This window comes from Choloepus didactylus, chromosome Y (assembly GCF_015220235.1).
Source record: "Choloepus didactylus isolate mChoDid1 chromosome Y, mChoDid1.pri, whole genome shotgun sequence".
NCBI classification, from domain to species: Eukaryota; Metazoa; Chordata; class Mammalia; order Pilosa; family Megalonychidae; genus Choloepus; species Choloepus didactylus.
Genome location: NC_051335.1, coordinates 40014929 through 40039362, shown reverse-complemented (window position 1 = coordinate 40039362; position 24434 = coordinate 40014929). Strand labels below are relative to the sequence as shown.

Genomic DNA, 24434 nt, shown 5'->3' with positions numbered 1-24434 from the left:
TATCTGGTTTCCCTGAGGGTGTGTCTTAGAAAATTGCTCCACCCTGTGATGCCTCAGGTAACTGTGTTTTTCTCCCCAACAGGTGGCGCCTGTTAGCCTATAATTCTTGACTGGTGTGAGGAGGTATGGCCATGCTCCCCCAGGCTCTGAGGTCTGGTTGTGAATGGAAAGGGCCCCACCCCTTTCCTCTTAGAGATAGACCCCCTGGGGGAGGTTGTTAGCATTTCAATGGTCTCTCTCTCTCTGCTTGTGCTATCTCCACCCTTCTCTGAGTCACAGCACTGGGAACTGAAAATGGCTGGGGCTTTCTCCACGAGCCAAAAAAGGAACAGATAGTCCCTTTCAGAACTAGTCCAAGGTTATCCTCCAGCTCTCCAAGGTCAGTTGCCACCCAAAGCCTCTGTCTGTTTTTGGGGGATTCATACCTGTAGTGAGCAGTTCACACTCACTACTTAAAACCCCAGTTGGAGCTCAGCCAAGCTCTATTCACTTGCTGGGAGACAGCTTCTCTCTGGCACCACGAGTCTTTGCAGCTCGGGCTATGGAAGAGGGGGTCTCATGACTTGGATCTGCAGGTATTACTTACAGATTTTATGCTGTGATCTCAGGCATTCCTCCCAATTCAGGTTGGTGTATGATGAGTGGATGGTCTCGTTTGTCCTCCCGCAGTTATTCTGGATTATTTACTAGTTGCTTCTGTTTTTTTTTTTTCGTTGTTCCAGGGGGACTACTTAGCTTCCACTACTCTCTATGCTACCATCTTCACTCTCTCCTCCCATATACATTTTGAATTTTCCAGTTCTCTGGCTGTTATTGATATCCAGCTTCATTCCATTATTATCAGAAGAGGTGCTTTGTATAATTTCAATCTCTTAAATTTTATTGAGACCTGTTTTGTGCCCCAGTATGTGGTCTATCCTGGAGAATGTTCCATGGGCACTTAAGAAGAACCTATATCCTGCTGTTTGGGGGTTCAATGTTCTATATGTCTGGTCTAGTTCACTTCTATTATTTAGGTCCCTTTATTTACTGATCCTCTGTGTAGATGTTCTATACATTGAAGAGAGTTGTGTATTGAAGTCTCAAACTACTACTGTAGAGACCTCTATTACACCCTTTAGTTTTTTTTTAATTTTCCCTTTCCCATTATTTATTTATTATTTTCCTTTATTTTTTATTTTTTTATTTTTTTATCTTCATTTCATTGAGATATATTCACATACCACACAGTCATACAAAACAAATCGTACATTCAATTGTTCACAGTACCATTACATAGTTGTACATTCATCACCTAAATCAATCCCTAACACCTTCATTAGCACACACACAAAAATAATAACAATAATAATTAAAGTGAAAAAGAGTAATTGAAGTAAAAAAGAACACTGGGTACCTTTGTCTGTTTGTTTGTTTGTTTCCTTCCACTATTTTTCTACTCATCCATCCATAAACTTGACAAAGTGGAGTGTGGTCCTTATGGCTTTCCCAATCCCATTGTCACCCCTCATAAGCTACATTTTTATACAATTGTCTTCGAGATTCATGGGTTCTGGGTTGCAGTTTGATAGTTTCAGGTATCCAGCACCAACTACCCCAATTCTTTAGAAAGTAAAAAGGGTTGTCTAAATTGTGCGTAAGAGTGCCCACCAGAGTGACCTCTCGGCCCTGTTTGGAATCTCTCTGCCACAGAAGCTTATTTCATTTCCTTTCACATTCCCCTTTTGGTCAAGAAGATGTTCTCTGTCCCACGATGCCAGGTCTACATTCCTCAACGGGAGTCATATTTCACGTTGCCAGGGAGATTCCCTCACCTGGGTGTCTGATCCCACATAGACGGGACGGCAGTGATTTCACCTTTTAAGTTGGCTTAGCTAGAGAGAGAGGGCCACATCTGAGCAACAAAGCGGCATTCGGGAGGAGGCTCTTAGGCACAATTATAGGGGGGCCTAGCCTCTCCTTTGCAGCAAATGTCTTCTCAAGGGTAAAACCTATGGTAGAGGGCTCAACCCATCAAACCACCAGTCCCCTATGTCTGCAGTCATGTTAGCAACCATCGAGGTGGGGTAGGCGAATACCTCTGCATTTTCCACCAGCTCCTCAAGGGGGCTCTACATATTTTTTTCCTTGTTTTTTTTTTTTTTTTAAATCAACTGTATAAAAAAAAAAAATACAAGAAAAGAACATTTCAAAGAGACCATAACAAGGGAGTAAGAAAAAGACAACTAACCTAAGATAACTGCTTTACTTTCAACATGTTCCTACTTTACCCCAAGAAAATTACCTACTATATCAACATTTCTGTGAACTTGTTCCTACTATACCCATCAGGAATTAACAGACCATAGTCATTCCTGGGCATTCCCAGAACGTTAAATAGCTTATCTGTTCTTCTTGGATTATTGTTCCCCCTTCCTTAATTGCTCTGTATTGCTAGTTCCCCTACATTCCACATTATGAACCATTTGTTTTACATTTTTCAAAGTTCACATTAGTGGTAGCATACAATATTTCTCTTTCTGTGCCTGGCTTATTTCGCTCAGCATTATGTCTTCAAGGTTCATCCATGTTGTCATATGTTTCATGAGATTGTTCCTTCGTACTGCCGCGTAGTATTCCATCGTGTGTATACACCACATTTTATTTATCCACTCATCTCTTGAAGGACATTGGGGTTGTTTCCATCTCTTGGCAATTGTGAATAATGCTGCTAGGAACATTGGCATGCAGATACCTGTTCGTGTCACTGCTTTCTGATCTTCTGGGTATATACAAAGAAGTGCAATCGCTGGATCGAACGTTAACTCTATATCTAGTTTTCTAAGGAACTGCCAGACTGACTTCCAGAGTGGCTGAACCATTATACAGTCCCACTAACAATGAATAAGAGTTCCAATTTCTCCACATCCCCTCCTGCATTTGTAGTTTCCTGTTTCTTTAATGGCAGCCCTTCTAATCAGTGTTAGATGGTATCTAATTGTGTTCTTAATTTGCATCTCTCTAATACCTAGTGAAGCTGAACATTTTTTCATGTGTTTCTTGGCCATTTGCATTTCCTGTTCAGAGAACTGTCTTTTCATATCTTTTGCCCATTTTATAATTGGACTGTCTGTACTACTGTCATTGAGTTGTAGGATTTCTTTATATATGCAAGATATCAGTCTTTTGTCAGATATATGGTTTCCAAAAAATCTTTTCCCATTGAGTTGGCTGCCTCTTTACCTTTTTGAGAAATGCCTTTGAGGTGCAAAAACTTCTAAGCTTGAGGAGTTCCTATTTATCTATTTTTCTTTTGTTGCTTGTGCCTTGGGTGTAAAGTCTAGGAAGTGGCCGTCTAATACAAGGCCTTGAAGATGTTTTCCTACATTATCTTCTAGGAGTTTTATGGTACTTTCTTTTATATTGAGATCTTTGGTCCATTTTGAGTTAATTTTTGTGTAGGGTGTGAGGTAGGGGTCCTCTTTCATTCTTTTGGATATGGATATCCAATTCTCCCAGCCCCATTTGTTGAAAAGACTATTATGACTCAGTTCAGTGACTTTGGGGGCCTTATCAAAGATCAGTCAGCCATAGTTCTGAGAGTCTATCTCCAAATTCTGAATTCGATTCCATTGATCTATATGTCTATCTTTGTGCCAGTACCATGCTGTTTTGACAACTGTGGCTTTATAATAAGCTTCAAAGTTAGGGAGTGTAAGTCCTCCCCCTTTGTTTTTCTTTTTTAGAGTGTCTTTAGCAATTCGAGGCATCTTCCCTTTCCAAATAAATTTGATAACTAGCTTTTCCAAGTCTGCAAAGTAGGTTGTTGTAATTTTGATTGGGATTGCATTGAATCTGTAGATGAGTTTGGGTAGAATTGACATCTTAATGACATTTAGCCTTCCTATCCATGAACATGGAATATTTTTCCATCTTTTAAGGTCCCCTTCTATTTCTTGTAGTAGAGTTATGTAGTTTTCTTTGTATAGGTCTTTTACTTCTTTGGTTAAGTTTACCCCTAGGTATTTGATTTTTTTAGTTGCTATTGAAAATGGTATCTTTTTCTTGAGTGTCTCTTCAGTTTGTTCATTTCTAGCATATAGAAACATTACTGACTTATGTGCATTAATCTTCTATCCCGCTACTTTGCTAAATTTGTTTATTAGCTCTAGTAGCTGTATCATCGATTTCTCAGGATTTTCCAGATATAAGATCATATCATCTGCAAACAATGACAGTTTTACTTCTTCTTTACCAATTTGGATGCCTTTTATTTCTTTGTCTTGCCGGAATAATGTGGCTAGCACTTCCAGCACAATGTTGAATAAAAGTGGTGACAGCAGGCATCCTTGTCTTGTTCCTGATCTTAGAGGGAAGGCTTTCAGTCTCTCACCATTGAGCACTATGCTGGTTGTTGGTTTTTCATATATGCTCTTTATCATATTGAAGAAGTTTCCTTCAATTCCTACCTTTTGAAGTGTTTTTATCAAAAACGGATGTTGGATTTTGTCAAATGCTTTTTCAGCATCTATTGAGATGACCATTTGATTTTTCCCTTTCAAATTTTTAATGTGTTGTAATACATTGACTGATTTTCTTATGTTGTACCATCCTTGTATGCCTGGAATGAACCTCACTTGGTCACGGTGTATGATTTTTTTAATGTGTCTTTGGATTCGATTTGCAAGTATTTTGTTGAGGATTTCTGCATCTATATTCATTAGGGAGATTGGCCGTTAGTTTTCCTTTTTTGTAGCATCTTTGCCTGGTTTTGGTATTAGATTGATGTTAGCTTCATAAAATGAGTTAGGTAGTGTTCCATTTTCTTCAATGTTTTGAAAGAGTTTCAGTAAGATTGGTGTCAGTTCTTTCTGGAAAGTTTGGTAGAATTCCCCTGTGAAGCCTTCTGGCCCTGGGCATTTATTTGTGGGAAGATCTTTGATGACTGATTGGATCTCTTTGCTTGTGATGGGTTGATTGACGTCTTGTATTTCTTCTCCGGTCAGTCTAGGTTGTTCATATGTTTCCAGGAAATTGTCCATTTCCTCTACATTATCCAGTTTGTTGCTATACAGTTGTTCATAGTATCCTCTTATAATTTTTTTTAATTTCTTCAGGATTTGCAGTTATGTCACCTTTTTCATTCATTATTTTTTTTATATGGGTCTTCTATCTTTTTGATTTTGTCAGTCTAGCTAGGGGCTTGTCAATCTTGTTGATCTTCTCAAAGAACCAACTTTTGGTGATATTTATCCTCTCTATTGTTTTTTTGTTCTCTATGTCATTTATTTCTGCTTTAATCCTTGTTATTTCTTTTCTTCTACTTGGTTTAGGATTGGTTGGCTGTTCATTTTCTAGCTTCTTCAGTTGATCGTTACTTCTTTGATTTTGACTCTTTCTTCCTTTTCAATATATGCATTTAGTGCTATAAATTTCCCCAAGTACTGCTTTTCCTGCATACCATAGGTTTTGGTATGTTGTGTTCTCATTTTCATTCATCTGTATATATTTAGCAATTTCTCTTGCTATTTCTTCTTTAACCCACTGATTGTTTAGGAGTGTGTTGTTTAACCTCCAGGTATTTGTGAATTTTCTAAGTCTCTGATGGTTATTGACTTCTAATTGTATTCCATTGTGGTCAGAGAATGTGCTTTGAATAATTTCAATCTTTTTAAATTTATTGAGGCTTGTTTTATGTCCCAGCATATGATCTATTCTGGAGAAAGTTCCGTGAGCACTAGAAAAGTATGTGTATCCTGGTGATTTGGGATGTAATGTTCTGTATATGTCTGTTAAATCTAATTCATTTATCAGATTGTTTAGGTTTTCAATTTCCTTATTGGTCTTCTGTCTGGTTGATCTATCTATAGGAGAGAGTGATGTGTTGAAGTCTCCCACAATTATTGTGGGAACATCAATTGCTTCCTTTAGTTTTGCCAGTGTTTCTCTCATGTATTTTGTGGCACCTTGATTGGGTGCATAGACATTTATGATTGTTATTTCTTCTTGTTGAACTGCCCCTTTTATTAGTATGTAGTGGCCTTCTTTGTCTCTCAAACATCCCTGCATTTAAAGTCTATTTTATCTGAGATTAATATTGCTACACCTGCTTTCTTTTGGCTGTAGCTTGCATGAAATATTTTTTTTCATCCTTTCACTTTCCATGTCTTTGTGTCCCTGTGTCTAAGATGAGTCTCTTGTATGCAACATATTGATGGTTCATTTTTTTTGATCCATTCTGTGAATCTATATCTTTTAATTGGGGAGTTTAATCCATTTATATTGAACGTTATAACTATGAAGGCATTTCTTGAATCAGCCATCTTCCTTTGGTTTGTTTGTTATATAGATTTTTCCCCTCTCTCTATTAATATCCTTTATTGTACCCATACCGAACCTCTTTAGTACTGAACCTTTCTCCAAGTCTCTCTCTCCCTTATTTGTTTCTCTGTCGGTAGGGTTCCCTTTAGTATCTCCAGTAGGGCAGGTCTCTTGTTAGCAAATTTTCTCAGCATTTGCTTGTCTGTGAAAAATTTAAGCTCTCTCTCAAATTTGAAGGAGAGCTATGCTGGATAAAGTATCCTTGGTTGGAAATTTTTCTCAGTCAGAATTGTAAATATATTGTGCCACAGCCTTCTTGCATCCATGGTGGCTGCTGAGTAGTCACTACTTAGCCTTATGCTGTTTCCTTTGTATGTGGTGAATTGGTTTTCTCTTGCTGCTTTCAGAACTTGCTCCTTCTCTTCCGTGTTTGACAGTGTACTCAGAATATGTCTCAGAGTGGGGTTATTTGGATTTATTCTATTTGGAGTTCACTGGGCATTTATGATTTGTGTATTTATGTTGTTTAGAAGATTTGGGAAGTTTTCCCCAACAATTTCTTTGAATACTCTTCCTAGACCTTTACCCTTTTCTTCCCCTTCTGGAACACCAATGAGTCTTATATTTGGACGTTTTATATTATCTGTCATATCCCTGAGGTCCGTTTCGATTTTTTCAATTTTTTCCCCATTCTTTATTTTATGCTTTCATTTTCCATTCTGTCATCTTCCAGGTCACTGATTCGTTGTTCAACTTCCTCTATAATTGTACTGTGAGTGTCCAGAATCTTTTTAATTTGGTCAACAGTTTCTTTGATTTCCATAAGATCATCTATTTTTTTATTTAGTCTTGCATTGTCTTCTTTATGCTCTTCTAGGCTGTTCTTGATATGCTTTGTATCCCATACTATGGTCTCATTGTTCATCTTTAGTTCTTTGAGTAGCTGCTCTAGGTGCTGTGTCTTTTCTGATCTTTTGGTTTGGGTGCTTGGGCTTGGGTTATCCATATTGTCTGTTTTTTTCATATGCTTTATAATTTTCTGTTGTTTTTGGCCTCTTGGCATTTGCTGAACTTGATAGGGTTCTTTTAGGATTTGTAGACCAATTGAAGTCCTTATCTCTAATTTATCAGATCTACAGCTTCGTGGAGTACACTTTCTCTAACTAACCAGCAGGTGGCGTCCACGAGCCACCTGTTCTCCACAAGCCAGTTCCCTGCTTTGCCTTTGTGGTGAGTGGGGGAGTGAGTCTTGTGGAGTCCAATTGGTGTACCAAGCTTGCGTGTGTAGTTAGTGTTGCCCGCCCTGTATATGGGGCGTGTTTCTGGGCAGTCAGGGAGGGGGGGTGGCTCTAACAATCAAATCTCCCTGGTGATCCTAGAGTTTTAAAGCTGCTGCAATAGTCTAATCCTTCAGTTCAGTCCTGCCACATTTGTCTCTGCCACTGACCCACAAGTCCTTGGTATTGGCGTATGGCTCCTGAGACTTGCGAGTGGGTCCCTCTTCCAGGCCATGCACCCCCTGGTCCTCTGTTGAGGGATGACTGTGCTATGTCACAGGTGAGTGCCATCCCCCCAGGGCGGTTCTGGGCTCCTGGGCTGTGTAGGGAGGCTCCCAGTATGCTGAAATGATGGTTGAATGGGGCTTTGTTAATTCACACTGCTTCACCTTCCCAACTCTGGGACAATCAACTGAGGTTGCAGGGAAGGCTAATGTCCACGCCCAGTTTTGTGGTGTGTGCCTGTTATTTGAAGCACTTCTGTCACACTGGGTTGTCTGAGGCAGCTCTGGGCTATGGGGCTGGCGATGGGCAGCAGTGTTTCTTGTCCACCAGGATGATGGCTGTGAGCGGACACCCCCCTTTTCTTGGGAAGTTGTGGTGTTTTATGAATTTTATCAGCCACTGGATTATTGCCTTTTGTCTCAGGGCTCTCTTAGTTCTGCTCTTGTCTTGACCTGCCCAAATTGCAAGTCTTTGAAGCTTTCTGTATTGGGCTTCTTAGAGTAATTGTTTTAGAAAAAGAAAAAAAAGGTAAAAAAAAAAAAAAAGAAAAGAAAAATGGGCCCTCCTCAGAGATCTAATGGGTTATTGAAAATGCTAAGAGACAAAGCAATTAGGGCCATTAAGGAAAGGTCCACTGGGCAGAGAGATCAGCTTTTCTTCGGGATTTGCATATGAGGCTCAGGGCCTGAGCTCTGCCCTTCCCCTTTCTATGTTCACCAGAACTCCAAAAATCCTCCGCTTTTATTTTGGAGTTTTTTGTGTTGTTTTTTTCTATGCCTGTTTCCTCTCTGCTGGGCTGGCTGCTCTCAGATTCTCTGGTGTCTGGTCTCAGTCTACCTATGGTTGGAGTTTGGATCAGTAGAATGAGTTTCCGATAAGGGCTGCCACTGCAGTTCTCCCTTCTCCTTCCCGGAGCTGACAGCCCCTCCTCCCACGGGACTGAGACTGGCAGGGAGGGGTGCGGGTCCCCTGGCCACAAAAACTTACAGATTTCTCTGATCTCAGCAGTTCCATGTTTTCATGAGTGTTGTATGAAGTAGGCCCAAAATCAGATTGCTCTGTGGTGTTCAGTCCACACAGTTCCTGGCTTTCTATCTACTTTCCTGGAGGAGTAACTAAAACATACAGCTCACCAGTCCACCATCTTGCCCCGCCTCCTCCCTACACCCTTCAGTTTTGCCAGTGTTTGCCTCATGTACTTTGGGGCACCTTGATTAGGTGCATAGATATTGATGATTGTTACTTCTTCTTGGTGAAATGCCCCTTTTATGAATATATAGTGGTCCTTCTTTGTCTCTTATAACGTTATTGCATTTAAAGCCTACTTTGTCTGATATTAGTATAGTTGCCCCAGCTTTTTTGTTTGTTTACTGCTTGTGTGGAATATCTTTTTCCATCCTTTCACTTTCAACCTATTTGTATCTTTCAGTCTAAAATGAGTCTCTTGCAAACAGCATATAAATGGATCATACTTTTTTTAAAATCCATTCTGCCAATCTCTGTCCCTTGTTTGAGGAGTGAAATCCATTAACATTCAATTAAATTTATTACTGTAAAAGCATTACTTACTTCAACGATTTTATCATTTGGCTTTTATTTGTCAGACCTAGTTTTTCTCTCTTTTTATCCCTTTAGTTACCTTGTGATATTCTTAATTTTTATACACTCCTCCATGCTTCTCCTTCCTGTCTTTTCTTTTCAGCCAGCAGAACCCCCTTTAGTATTTATTGTAGGACAGGTCTCTTGTTAACAGACTCTCTGAGCTTCTGTGAATATTGTAAACTACCCACCCACCCACCCTCCATTTTTGAAGGACAGCTTTTGCTGGGAAAAGAATTCTTGGCTGGAAATTTTTCTTTCAGTATCTTAAATATTTCTTAAATTCAACTGCCTTCTTGCCTCCATGGTTTCTTATGAGAAATCAACATTTAGTCTTATTTGCCTTCCCTTGTTTGTGGTGAACCACTTTTCTATTACTCCTTTCAGAATTCTTTCTTTTTGGCATTTCGCAGTTTGAGTAATAAGGCTTGGAGTGGGTGTATTTAAATTTCTTCTCTTTGGAGTATGTTGGGCTTCTTGTTTTTCATATTTATGTCTTTTATAAGGGTGAGAAATTTTTCAGCCATTGTTTCCTCAAATATACTTTCTGGCCCTTTCCTCTTCTCTTCTCCTTCTGGGACACCCATGATGCCTATGTTTGTGTGCTTTGTGTTGTCAATCATCTTCCTGAAGCCCTGCTCAAATTTTTCCATTTTTTCTCCATTTATTCTTTTGTCTGTTTGAATTTGGATGCTCTGTCTTCCAGCTCACTGATCCTTTATTTTGTCTCTTCAAATCTGCTGTTGTGTGTCTCTAGTGTGTTTTTTATTCCCTCTATAATGTATTTCATTTCCATAAGATCTGTTATTTTTCTATGTATTCTTTCAAATTCTTCTTTATGCTTACCCAGTGTTTTCTTAATATTCTTTATCTCTTTAGCCATCTCATTGAATTTGTTTAGGAGATTTGTTTGAACATTTTTGATTAGTTGTTCCAAATTCTGTGTCTCCTCTGAGTTTTTAATTTGTTCCTTTGAATTGGCCACATCTTCCTGAATTTTAGTATGCCTTGAGATTTTTGCTGATATCTAGTCCTCTGATTATCTTAATTGTTTATTTGAAGGTCATTTCTTTCTCTTTTCTAGGATTTTGTTTTTGATTCTGTTTGTATTAGAGCTCTTCTTTGACAGTTGCATCATCAGAATTTCCCAGCCAAAACAGGGTCAGGTGCCCAGGAAGGGGTAGTAGACCAGATCCAATAGGCCCTGTGATAGGGTCTGGAAAGACTCCAAAATCCCTTTTTTCACCTGTACTTTCCATCCTGCGCAGCAGATGGTGCTCTTCAACTTACTATTCCCACCAGCCCTACAAAAGCAGACTTTTTTGTTTTTTTTGCCAAAATCACCTCTGAAGCTTTTGAAACAATGGTGCTCATTGGTGTCTGACTGGAAGGGCTGAAACTGTCAGGATCCCATGTTTTCACATTGCCAGCCAATACCTGGTTCAGTGTTGGGCTGTGTCCCTCTCTGTACTTGGGGCAGAGGACTCCTGCAGCCATCCCAGTCTACAGCTGTCCCCCAGGCAAAGATTGGGTGACCCTCAAGGATGGGGAAAGAGTGCCAGGAGCTGCAGAGGGAATTACTCACAGTCTCTGACCATGGTTTCTCAGTTTCTTCATCCTGTACTTCCCTGGGCATTGTAATGATGTTCCCTGGTCCCTGGGTCACCAAACAGTTGATTTGGACAGTTTCTGTCTGGCTACTCACTGCTTTTAGGAGAGAAGTAGCTTCTGCTGCTCCCTTCCTAATCCCCCATTCTTGAAGCTCCTTCCTGATGCTCTTTATTTTCGACACTCCTCAGCAGCTTGTGTTCTGTTCTGGGTCTCTGTGGACTTGGGCCCTTGTCTGGATATGTTTGGGGATCTGATTCACTGCTGTGACTGTTTTTATAGCCAGTACCCTGATGGGAGGTGAGAGGGATCCCAGTTGCTGCCCCTGAACACTTCCTGAGTTGTGTGGGACTGAGCAACGGGGAGGGAAGAGGACCAGCTGGTCCTGGACAGAAGTTTCCTACCTGATATTTTTCTGTTTCTTCACTACAGCACTTGAGGAATCCTTCTCCAGTCTCCACCTTCCTACAGAGTTCTAAGTAACTGAGATTTGTCCCTTTTTTTTTTGCTGAATCTCTGGAGAGGTTTTTCCAGGAGATGTCTTATGCTGCCATGTTGATGACCTCACTCAGGTGCTTAGGTTTTAATGGTCATGGAGAGGCAGAAGTTAGGGCTTTGGGCCTATGTGAAGCAGGGAATTGGAACTGTGACACCTATATAAAGTTAGGAATTTCAAAAAGGATGGCCAAAACAAAAATCCATTACTAGCATAGGGAGACAACTGGGCTGGGAATGTGGAATAAAGGTATCCTCATGAGGATTTGTAACCTCAGGCCTGCTCTCATATGGGCTTGGAATTCAAAATGTATATACCTCCTGAAAGGTCCAGAAATCCTCCAGGTCATAAAATGAGCATAGAGTGGGCTGTAGCTTTTGATATTCACTAAAGTACCTGGCAGAAGCAACATAAAACAGCTCTGGATGGATGTATCCTCCACAATATTCCCACAGATAAAGTCTGAATGAACACGACTCTCAATAAAAAATTTCAAAACACATGATGAAACACCCACCACAAGTGAATGTCTGAAAACACAACAAACAGCAGGATTAAACCCCAAGATCTTCAGATAATTGAATCATCTAAATCACACTGTAAAAATATGTTTAAAATGACTAAAGACATAACTGAAAATATAACAGAACCAGACACTGTAAAAAAATAAAAGGCAAAGCAGATTCAAAAAAGAATTCTAGAAATGAAAAATATAGATTTTAAAATTAAAAGTCAGTATATACAGATTAAACCATAGATTAGGAACAGCTAAAGAGAAAATTGGCAAACTGGAATATAGATATAAAAGAGAGATTAGAAATAAAAATAAGAAATATGGGTAAAGATACAATAGAGGACAAATGGAACAAGGTAAGATTCGAAGAGGCAATAGCTGAGAGATTCCAGAACTGATTAATTAAAGATGTGAATCTTTGTATTGAGGAAGTATAGTCCTGAGAAGGATAAAATATATCACATTTAAACCGTTTTGATAAATCTTCACTACATAAAAAAGATCACTGTGGTGGGTTGAGAAGTGTCCCCCCAAAATTCACATCCACTTGGAACCTCAGAATACAATCTTATTTGAAATAAGGGTCTTTGGTAATGTAATTAAGGTAAGGTTTGAGATGAGATCATATTGGATAAGGGTGGGCCCTAAACCCAATGAGATGTTCCATAGGCAGAAAAAGAGATGACACAAGGAAGAAACCCATGTGAAAACAGAGGCAAAGATTACAGTTATGCTGCCACACAAGCCAAGAAACAGCAGGGGCTACAAGAAGCTGGATGAGGCAAGAAGATATTCTGCCCTAGAGACTTTGGAAGGAGTGTGGCTCTACTGACACCTTGATTTCAGACTTCTGGCCTCAAGACTGTAAGAGAATAAGTTTTTTGTTGTTTAAAAGATTGTTCTAAACACTTTACCCAAAAGATAATGATTTTACTATATTGGCATATTTTCCCCCCAGTCTTTTGTCCACACATGTTTATGTATGTTTACAAATTTTTTTAAAAAAATCAATACTGTAACCATAATTTTGAATTCCACTTTTTTCTCAATATTTTACCAGAAGCATTTCCCCTTATCATTAAACAACAGCAGCAGCATAAATAACAGCTAACATTTTAATGCTGTGGTTATGATTACAGGTTGTAAAGTCACTTTTTAGGTTTAAATCCCAGCTCACAACTTATTAGCTCTTGGGAAAGTGTTCTCTCTCTACCTCAATTTGCTCATCTGTTAAAACCTGCATCTTAGATTTATTGTGAGCTACTGCTTATTAAGTCATCTGCCAGGCACTGTGCAGGCAAGTGTCCAGACATACTTGAATAATTTCTTTTAATCCTCATACCAATACTATGGGTTAGAAACTGTTATTGTCCCTATTTTACAGATGAGAAAAGTGAAGCTTAGAAATATTGTTAGGTGATTTGCCCCATATCACATGGCCAATGATGATGCTTTGACTTGAATTCAGATGTTTCTCAACCTATGCTCTTGATTAGTCACATGGGATCAAGGCAAGGGAGTGAGATGCTCCAGTGTTCCATCCCCCTACAGAAGCTTTAAACAACAAACAAGAACTGGAAGAACCATCTTTTGTAAATTTTCAGAAAAGAGTTAAAGGGTTGCAGAAATAGGGCAAGTACCATATAAAGAAAAAAAGAAACTTAAAAACAGTAGGATCTCATGGTGCCCTTGCTGGTGACTCACCTAATCCCTCCAGCTCAGCATGGAGCCTGCCCATGGGCCCAGTGTGGGTCCCTAGTATGGCTATGGAGGAAGCATAGTAACCCTCATGCACATACTAGGTGTATGTATATCTGTGTTAATCAGTCTGGTGGTAGCATGAAGGACAGAACCAGGATATTCATCCTGGGCTTGCCATCCCAGCACTTGTCCTGTGCACAGAGGCAGCTCACAGAGCTCTCTTACAGAACTCAATAGGTGAACAGTCAATAGCAGCAGCCTGGAGCAAAGGGCTAAGGACTGTGGCCCAAGACAATGAGGAAACATTGCTTCCTAAATAAAAGAGGATATTTGGGACCTGTGTTGTTTTAGTTTGCTAAAGCTGCCAGAATGCAGTATACCAGAAATGGGTTGTCTTTTAACAATAGGGATTTATTAAGTTACAAGTTATAATTCTAAGGCTTTGAAAATGTCCAGATTAAGGCATCAAGAGGATACCTTCTCTGAAGAAAGGATGCTGGCATCCAGAGTTCCTCTGTCAGGTAGCAAGGCACATGGCCAGTGTCTGATGGTCCTTTGCTCCCAGATTTTGTGGCTTTCAGCTTCTGAGTCCAGTGGCCTTCTCTTTGAGCATCTGTGGGTTCTCTCAGCATCTCCAGGGCATTTTTCTATCTAAGCTCTCTCCAAATGTCTCTGCCTTTTATCCTCTCATAAAGGACTTCAGTAAAGGATTAAGACCCAGCTTGAATGGGCTGGGTCACATCTCAATTGAAACAACCTAATTAACAGGTCCCACCCACAATAGGTCTGTACCCACAAGAATGGATTAAAAGAACATGGCTTTTTCTGGGGTACATAACAGCTCCAAACCAGGAATTCCTAAGGGCCATGCATGCATGCCCAGGACAAGAGTCATGTGCAGAAAAAGACTAAGGAGGAACCTACACCTTTGCCTCATGCTGTTCTCTAAACTTATTGATAGGAATGATAAGCTTTGAAGGTGAGCACTCACACAGGCCAATCTGCAAAGACTGGAAAATGTTTTCTTTTCTTTTCTTTCTTTTTTTTTTCCTTTGTTAGCTCCTGGCATTCAAGGATATTTGTGTCATAAACTAGCTGGATTCAAGCTTAAGGAACAAGTGCCTCAGTGTCTAAAATCCAGAGAAAACTCATTAAATGTCAAAATGTCCAGGCTGCAACTAAAGATTACAAAATGTACAAAGAAACATAAAATGATGGTGCATGAACAAGAAAAGAATAAAGCATTAGAAACCATCAATGAAGAGGACCAGGGCTGCAAAATGCTAGACAAAGATTATTTTTAAGTTGTCCTAAAAATACTCAAAGAGCTAAAGGAAAGCATGGGTAAAGAACTACAGGAAATCAGGAAAACAATAGATGAACACAAAAAGAATGTAAATAAAGAGATAGAAACTCTGAAAAGGAACAAAGCAGACCTGAAATCACAGTGACAGGAATAAAAAAAATTCCCTAGAGGTGTTCAACAGTAGATTGGAGGTGGCAGAAGAAAGAACCAGTGAACTTGAAGATAAGACAACTGAAATCAGTCTAAGCAGCAGGAAGAGAAAAGAATGAATAAAAGTGAAAAGAGCCTGAGACAACTGTGGGATACCATAAAGCACATATATATGTCCCAGAAGGAGGAGAAAGAGAGAAAGGGATAGAGAGAATATTTGAAGAAATAATGGTTGAAATTTTCCCAAACTTAACCAAAGACATGACTATCCACATCGAGGAAGCTCAAGGAAATCCAAATAGGATAACCCAAATAGACTACACCAAAATATATGATAATCAAACTGTTGAATGCCAAAGATAAAAACTCTGAAAGTAGCAAGAGTAAAGCAGCGAGTATACAAGGGAGCCTCAATAAGATTAAGTGCCAATTATTCATCAGAAACTGGGTAGGCAAGAAGGCAGTGGGATGACATGTTTAAAGCACTGAAAACAAAACTTGTCAACCAAGAATTCTTTATCTGGCAAAATTATCTTTCAAAATGCAGAGAGATTTAGATATTTCCAGATAAACAAAAACTGAGGAAGTTTGTAACCACTAGAATGGCCCTACAAGAAATGTAAAGGGAGTTCTTCAGGTTAAATATTGTCTATTCACTAGACAATACATCAAAGCCACATGAAGAAATAAAGATCTACAGTAAAGGTAATAACGTGAGTAAATATAAATGCCAGTACTATTGCATTTCTGGTTGTAACTCCATTTTTTACTATCTACAGGATCTAAGATGCAAATGCATAAAAAGTAGTGAAAAATAAATGGTTTTGGACTTTTATACAAATGGAATTTTGTAGTGAGGACTACATAAAGGTGCAGGTGCTGAGTACTACAGGAACATAGGGTGTGTATGCTATTGAAGTTAATTTGATATCAAAGCAAATAAGATCGCTATAGATTTAGGATGTTAAATTTAAGCCTCATGGTAACCACAAAGAAAATACTGGAAAAAAAAATACACACTAAGGGAATTGAGAAGGGACACAAAATGGTTTGCTACAAAAAGTAAATTAAATACAAAAATAGGGAGTAATGAAAGAATGGAGGGACAAAAAATATGATTTACAAAACCAAAGAAAAAAGTGGCAAAAGTCTTGCATTATCAGTAGTAATTTTAAATGAAAATGGGTTAAACTCTCCAGTCAAAAAGCAGAGGTTGGCAGAATGCATAAAAAAGCAAGACGTAACTGTGATGGTTAGGATCATGTGTCAACTTGGCCAGGATATGGCACGCAGGTGTCTGGTCAAGCAAGCACTGGCCTAACCATTACTGCAAGCACATTTGTGGCTGGTCAATAAACCAGAAGGCTGGTTTATTAAATCATCAGTCAATTGACTGTATCTGTGGCAGTCAATCGAGTGCATCTGTGGCTGATGACATCAACAAAGGGCATGTCTCCTGCAATGAGAGAATTCAATCAGCTGGAAACTTTTAAGGGAGAAGACAGAGAACTTTCATTTCTTCTTCAGCCAGCCAGCCTCTCCTGGGGAGTTCACTGAAAACCTTCAACAGAGTTGCCAGCTTGCTGCTTGCCCTAAGGATTTTGGACTCGTGCATCCTGCCCTACAGAATTTGGACTCATGCATCCCCACAGTTGCATGAGACACTTCTATAAAATCTCATATTTACAGATATCTCCTGTTGGTTCTGTTTCCCTAGAGAAGCCTAAATAATACACCAACTATATGCTGCTTCCAGAGATTCACATTAAATTGAAAGACACAAGTAGGTTGAAAGTGAAAGGATGGACAAAATATTCCATGCAAACAGTAATAAAAGAAAGTAGTGGGGACTATACTAATGGACAAAATATGCTTTAAGTTCAAAACTATTAGAGGGATAAACAAAGAAAAGCACTATATATTGATAAAAGGCTCAATTCATGAAGACAATATAAAGATTATAAACATATATGTACCTAACAACAGAGCCCATACATATATGAATCATACATGGACAGATTTAAAGGGAGAAATAGACAGTTCTGCATTAATAGTAGGAGACCTAAATACACCACTTTCAATAATAGATAGAAAATCTATAAAGAAAATCAATAAGGAAACAGAGGACTTGAACAATACTATAAAACCAACTAGACCTAGTTGACATATTTAGAACACTTAATCCAAGAGCAGCAGAATACGCATTCTTTTCAAGTTCACAGGGATCACTGTCTAGGATAGAACATATGTTAGGTTACAAAACAAGTGTCAGTAAATTTTAAAATATTGAAATCACAGGAAGGACAGGAGGATCCAAGATGGCAGATTAGGAGAGACAGAGCAAAATACTTCTCCATGAAAAACACAAGATGAAAGACAGAAAGTGCTCTGGAATACCAGTTCCGGGGCTGTAGCAGCTGGACAAGGTCCACTACATCCACAGTGACTCTGCACTTGGTGAAACCAAGAGTCTACATTTGGAATCGAGTGAGTGAGGCTGCTGGGGAAATGGTAGCTGCACCATGATGGGTAGAAACCTGAGGTCAGCATTTGGAGGCAGGTTAGTTTAAAAACCTTGAAAGTGGCTGTGGATCTAGCAGTGAGAGCCACACAGTCGAGCATGGTGGGGAGTGCCTTCCATGCCCCAGGCACCCACCTCAGTATCTGGCATGGATGATAGCCTTTCTCACACCCACAGCTAATTGTCCTGGAGCTAGGAATGACCCACTGAAGCAGGCAGAGGTCCACAGAAGTGGGAAGTTACCAATCCCCATACAGCCATATTTTCAGTGGGCTGGGAGATACCCCTTTGCAGCGCCACAGCTGAGTTTCCCTTGGGGATTCTGCTTCCCTGTGATGTTGTGCAGTCTTCCTCTGTGGAGGCCCACAGAGTGCAAGGCTTGGAGACGGGGTCCTGCACAGAGGTCCCAAGAGCCCTATACCAATCCCAAGGACTTGTGGGCCCACAGCAGAGAAAGACTGTGGGGAGACGCCGGCTGCCGCTCCAGTCAGCCCCGCCCGGCTCAGCTGACAGCTCCGAGGGCGGAAGAGACAGCGCGCAGATTGAGGGGGGTGTCGCTTGGCCGGGCCGGCGAGTGGCAGTGAGGAGGCCAAGGCTAGGGCGGGGAACGGAACTCTTGGGCCTGGCCCGGCGGGGCGGCCAGAAGATGGCAGGATTTTCATAGTGTATCTAGTATGAGTCCCACATCTTGGCCTCTTAACCAACTTCAGCAGTCTCCTCTCTACTGGCTGGAGAATAAATGGGATTTGCACGAATTCCAAACTCCCTGAACTGAAACATAGACTGCAGTGTTAATATCCTTTTCTTCTGGTCGTCAATAACAGCTCTTCAGAAAATTAAATGTCGTCAGAAGACCGAGAAGCTCAGGAGGATGAATTGCTGGCCTTGGCGAGTATTTATGATGGGGATGAATTTAGAAAAGCAGAGTCTGTCCAAGGTGGAGAAACCAGGATCTATTTGGATTTGCCACAAAATTTCAAGATGTTTATGAGCGGCAATTCAAATGAGTGTCTCCAGAATAGTGGCTTTGAATACACCATTTGCTTTCTGCCTCCACTTGTGCTGAACTTTGAACTGCCACCAGATTATCCATCCTCCTCCCCACCTTCCTTCACACTTAGTGGCAAATGGCTGTCACCAACTCAGCTATCTGCTCTGTGCAAACACTTGGACAATCTGTGGGAAGAACACCGTGGCAGTGTGATCCCGTTTGCCTGGATGCAGTTTCTTAAGGAAGAGACCCTAGCATACTTGAATATTGTCTCTCCTTTTGAGCTCAAGACGGGCTGACAGGGAAAAGTGCAGAGAAGGACAGCTCAAGCATCTCCCAACACAGAACTAGATTTTGGTGGTGCTGCTGGATCGGATGTAGACCAAGAGAAGTGGTGGACAAAAGAGCTGTGCAGGATGTGGAATCATTGTCGAATCTAATCCAGGAAATCTTGGACTTTGATCAAGCTCAGCAGAAAAAGGGCTTTAACAGTAAATTGTTCCTGTGCAATATCTGTTTCTGTGAGAAGCTAGGTAGTGAATGCATGTACTTTTTGGAGTGCAGGCATGTGTACTGCAAAGACTGTCTGAAGGACTACTTTGAAATCCAGATCAGAGATGGCCAAGTTCAATGCCTCAACTGCCCAGAACCAAAGTGCCCTTCGGTGGCCACCCCCAGTCAGGTCAAAGAGCTAGTGGAAGCAGAGTTATTTGCTCGTTATGACCGCCTTCTCCTCCAATCTACCTTGGACCTGATGGCAGATGTGGTGTACTGCCCCCGCCCATGCTGCCAGCTGCCTGTCATGCAGGAGCCTGGCAGTACCATGGGCATCTGCTCCAGCTGCAATTTTGCCTTCTGTACCTTGTGCAGATTGACTTACCATGGTGTCTCTCCATGTAAGTTGACGGCAGAGAAGTTAATGGACTTACGAAATGAGTACTTGCAAGCAGATGAGGCCAATAAAAGATTATTGGAACAGAGATATGGTAAGAGGGTGATTCAGAAGGCACTGGAAGAGATGGAAAGTAAGGAGTGGCTAGAAAAGAATTCAAAGAGCTGCCCGTGTTGTGGGACTCCCATAGAGAAATTAGATGGATGTAACAAGATGACATGTACTGGCTGTATGCAGTATTTCTGCTGGATTTGCATGGGTTCTCTCTCTAGAGCAAACCCTTATAAACATTTCACTGATCCTGCTTCTCCCTGTTTCAACCGGTTGTTCCATGCTGTGGATGTTAATGGAGACATTTGGGAAGATGAGATTGAAGATTAGTTAACTCCTACTGCTCAAGATTATGGAAGTGGAGTGGTCTGCCCAAATCTTTTGTCAAGTACACAAAGTAACCTTGCAGGATATTTAGGGAATCATTCAATCACTCATTCTATGTAACAGATATGGAAGAACAGGTTTATAATTTCATTTAGTACTGTTGATTAAGGCACATTCATAAATTTTTCAGTGTAACATAAACTGAGAAAAATTATAAACCAAAAGTTTAGAAAATGAAAACTAGAGAATTTTAAATATTATAATGTCCTCCCAACTCTGAATAGTTAAAAATTATATATTTATTTTCTTTAGGTAAGGAGAAGGGTCAAGTTTTAAGCTTGCCGACCCTTTTGTCCTGAGAATCATCCCCTCTAAGGTGTTTCCATTGGAACCCCCTCATACTACTCCTTACAGTGGGGGTTGGTAGGAGCCTTATTAAAGTTGTACTGAGAATCCTTGCATCCTCTTACAAGCCTGATTTCATTTCCTCCATGTTACTCACATTTCTTCCAACCTAAATTTCTGTTGAGTTAGTTTTCCTTGGAGGGAGCATTTTACTCGATAACCAATTGGATGGCCCAGAGTCTCTTTGAACTGCTTTTGAGAATAGAAATTTATAGATAATTTAAAAATATTTTTATTTTTAACCTTGGGTGACACTGTGGGTCACTTGATATTTATTAGTGATTTATAGTTCACTGTTTTTGAGCCACATCTCTGGCTCAGAAGAATTTTCAGCCCTTTTCAACTTTCCTGGGCAATAGAGACTAGATTCAAGGGTCTAGATTCAAAAGGTTTTTGCTACCCTTTGTTCTACATTCTCTCCATTCACCCTTGCCCTTCAGTTAGTAAGGCCAATTTTAATATTTACTTTAACAGCAGTTCATGTTTTTATTTCCTCTTCAGGAATAGGAGAAAGCCCAATATATTCCCAAACTGAACAAGCTGAACTTTACTGTCCACACCACTGTAGTTTCAACCCTAACTTTCTGGATTCTTTTTATTTATTTTTTTTCCTGTAAGGTATTCTGAATGTGGCTTCCTGTCCTTTTTGCAACAGCAGTGTTGTGGGGAATAATTTTGGCTTGATACCTAGATCTTGTTTCTGGGTTTTTGTTGGCTTTTTGAAAAACTGTCTTTCCTTACAGTTTGATGAGTGGCTTGGTAGCAAAATTTTTTGGAAAAGAGAACAGAGGAATTCAGCTGCAGCTTGTGAATGTGTTCCTTTTTCCTACCTTGTCATTGAAAATTGGGGAATTGCTTTTACCATGTGGGGAATGTGCTTTGATCCATAGAGTCAGCAGGGGTTGTGTTTCTGGATTGTCAATGAGGATGCTTAATCTTAAAAATAAAAATAATAAAAAACTGTCTTATAATTAAAAAAAAAGAAAGAAAGACTGTGGGGAGTCTGCACTGAAGGGTTGGACTCATGCAAGAGCTTTAAGACTCCAGAAAAGGCTGGGAGTTTTGGGTCTGAAAGCTGTCTTCCCTGCCTAACTTCTCAGGGCGCAGCCCCCACCCTCAGGGCTGGAGGTCCCTATTGCATACAGAAATATGGCGCACTGATTGGACCTCCACAAGGTTTGGACTCCCACTTGCCATATAGATGAAGTTAGCAAGAACTGGCTTGAGGGTAATAGGTGGCTCGGGAGCACCCTGCTGGTAAATCAGGGAAAGTGCACTCCACCAAGCTGTGGCTCCGACAAATTACAGATAATTGTTCAAATAAGTCTGCATATTAAAGAACCCTATCAAGATAAGCAAAAACCAAGAGGCCAAAAACAACAGAAACTTTTAAAGCATAGGAAGAAACCAGAAGCTATGTATAACCCAAACACCCAAATAAAAAAAAGGGGGGGGACACAGTACTGGGAGGAACTAACCAAAGAAGTAATCACAAACAACAAGACCATGGCTCAGGATATAAAGAACAACATGAAGAAGACCCTACAAGAGCATAAAGAAGAATTTGCAAGAATAAATAAAATACAGATGAGCTAGGGAAATAAAAGAAACTTGATCAATTAAAAAGATCTTGGAAACACATAGCAGCAGATTAGATGAACTCTGAGAATGAGTAGGTGAAAACTTCAAGAAAATGTTCTGAGAGTGAAAGTACAAAAGAATGAATGGAGGAAAAAATGGAAAATTTGAAATGGATCATAGGGAGATGATGGACAACATGAAGCACACAAATATAAGAATCATTGGTGTTCCAGAAGGGGAAGAGAAGGGTAAAGGTCTAGGAAGGGTATTCAAAGAAACTGTTGAGGAAAACTTCCCAGCCCTTCTAAATGATATAAATATGCAAATCATAGAGGCCCAATGAACTCCAAACAGAATAAATCTAAATAAACCCACTCTGAGACATATTCTACTCAGATTGTCAAATGCTGAAGAGAAGGAGCAAGTTCTGAAAGCCACAAGAGAAAAGCAATTCACCACATACAAGGGAAACAACATAGGACTAAGTAGTGACTACTCAGCAGCCACCATGGAGGCAAGAAGGCAGTGATATGACATATTTAAAATTCTGAAAGAGAAAAATTGCCAACCAAGTATTTTTTATCCACCAAAGCTCTCCTTCAAATTTGAGGAAGAGCTTAAAATCTTCACAGACAAACAAATGCTGAGAGAATTCGCTAACAAGAGACCTGCCCTACAAGAGATACTAAAGTGAGCCCTAGTGGCAGAGAAACAAAGAAAAGAGAGAGAGGTATGGATAAGGGTTCAGAACTAAAGAGCTTTAGTAAGGGTACATTAAAAGAAAGAAAGAGAGAGAGGGAAAATATATCTGACAAATAAAAACAAAAGGATATGATGGCTGATTCAATATATGCCTTCACAGTAATAACATTGAAAGTGAATGGATTAAACTCCCCAATTAAAAGATATAGATTGGCAGAAAGCATTAAAAAATATGAACCATCAATATGTTGCTTACAAGAGACTCATCTTAGAGCCAGAGACAAAAGAAATTGAAAGTGAACAGATGGAAAAAATATTTCATGCAAGCTACAGTCAAAAGAAAGCAGGAGTAGCAGTATTAATCCCAGATAAAATATATTTTAAGCGTAAGGATGTCATAGAGACAAAGAAGGATACTATACACAATTAAAAGGGACAGTACAACAAGAAGAAACAACAATCGTAAATGTCTATGTACCCAATCAAGGTGGCCCAAAGTACATGAGAAAAAAATTGGCAAAACTGAAGGAAGCAATAGATGTTTCTACAATAATTGTAGGAGACTTCAATACATCACTCTCTCCTATAGATAGACCAACCATACAGAAGACCAATAAGGAAACTGAAAACCTGAAAAATGTGATGAATGAATTTGAATTGACAGACATATATAGAACATTCCATCCCAAATCACCAGGTGTTCTAGTTTGCCACTTCTGCCAGAATTCAAAACACCAGAAATGGATTGGCTTTCATAAAAGGGGGTTGTGATGGTTAGGTTCATGTGTCAACTTGGCCAGGTGACCCAGCTGTCTGGTCAAGCAAACACTGGCCTAACAATTGCTGTGAGGACGTTTGAGGCTGGTTAATAAACCAACAGGCTGGTTTATTAAATCATCAGTCAATTGACTGCAGCTGTGACTGATGACTCACCAAAGGGCATGCCTTCCACAATGAAAGGATGCAATTGGCTGGATTTGATCCAATTAATCAGTTGAAGACTTATAAGCAAGACAGATAGAGGACCTTCACTTCTTCTTCGGCTGCCCAGTGAAGCATTTCCTGAGGAGTTTGTCGAAGTTGCTGGTTCATTTCCTGAGGAGTTCATCGGACAACTTCCTTGGAGTTGACAGTTTGTTGACTGCTCTACAGAATTTGGACTCATGCATACCCACAGTTGCGTGAGTCACTTTTACAATTTGATAATCAGAGACACGTCTCATTGATTCTGTTTCCCTAGAGAACCCTAACTAATACAGGGGTTTATTTGGTTACACAGTTACAGCCTTACAGCCATAAAGTGTCCAAGGTAGCACATCAGCAATCGGGTACCTTCACTGGAGGATGGCCAATGGTGTCCAGAAAACCTCTGTTAGCTGAGAAGGCATGTGGCTGGCATCTGCTCCAGAGTTCTGGTTTCAAAATGGCTTTCTCCCAGGACATTCCTCTCTAGGCTGCAGTTCCTCAAAAATGTCACTCTTAGTTGCACTTGGGGTATCTGTCCCCTCTTAGCTTCTCCAGAGCAAGAGTCTGCTTTCAATGGTCGACTTCAAACTGTCTCTCATCAGCAGCTCCTGTGCTTTCTTCAAAGTGTCCCTCTTGGCTGTAGCAAGCTTGCTCCTTCTGTTGATCTTATATAGTGCTCTAGTAATTTAATTCAGACTCACCTCCATGGAAATTACCCAATCAGAGTCATCACCCACAGTTGGGTGGGGCACATCTCCATGGAAACACTCAAAGGATTCCAATCTAATCAGTACTAAAACCTCTCCCCCCACAAGATTGCAT

The 24434-nt window shown here is 40.1% G+C and overlaps 1 protein-coding gene across 1 annotated transcript; it reads left to right on the top strand.

Annotated features, from left to right (window-relative positions):
* Positions 1-18205: 18205 nt before the first annotated feature.
* On the top strand, positions 18206-20558 carry LOC119524197 (E3 ubiquitin-protein ligase RNF14-like). Its single transcript, XM_037822838.1, is given in 2 exon segments — positions 18206-19072; positions 19075-20558. Coding segments are annotated over 2 exon segments (1422 nt in total). The 5' UTR covers positions 18206-18537; the 3' UTR covers positions 19962-20558.
* Positions 20559-24434: the final 3876 nt, after the last annotated feature.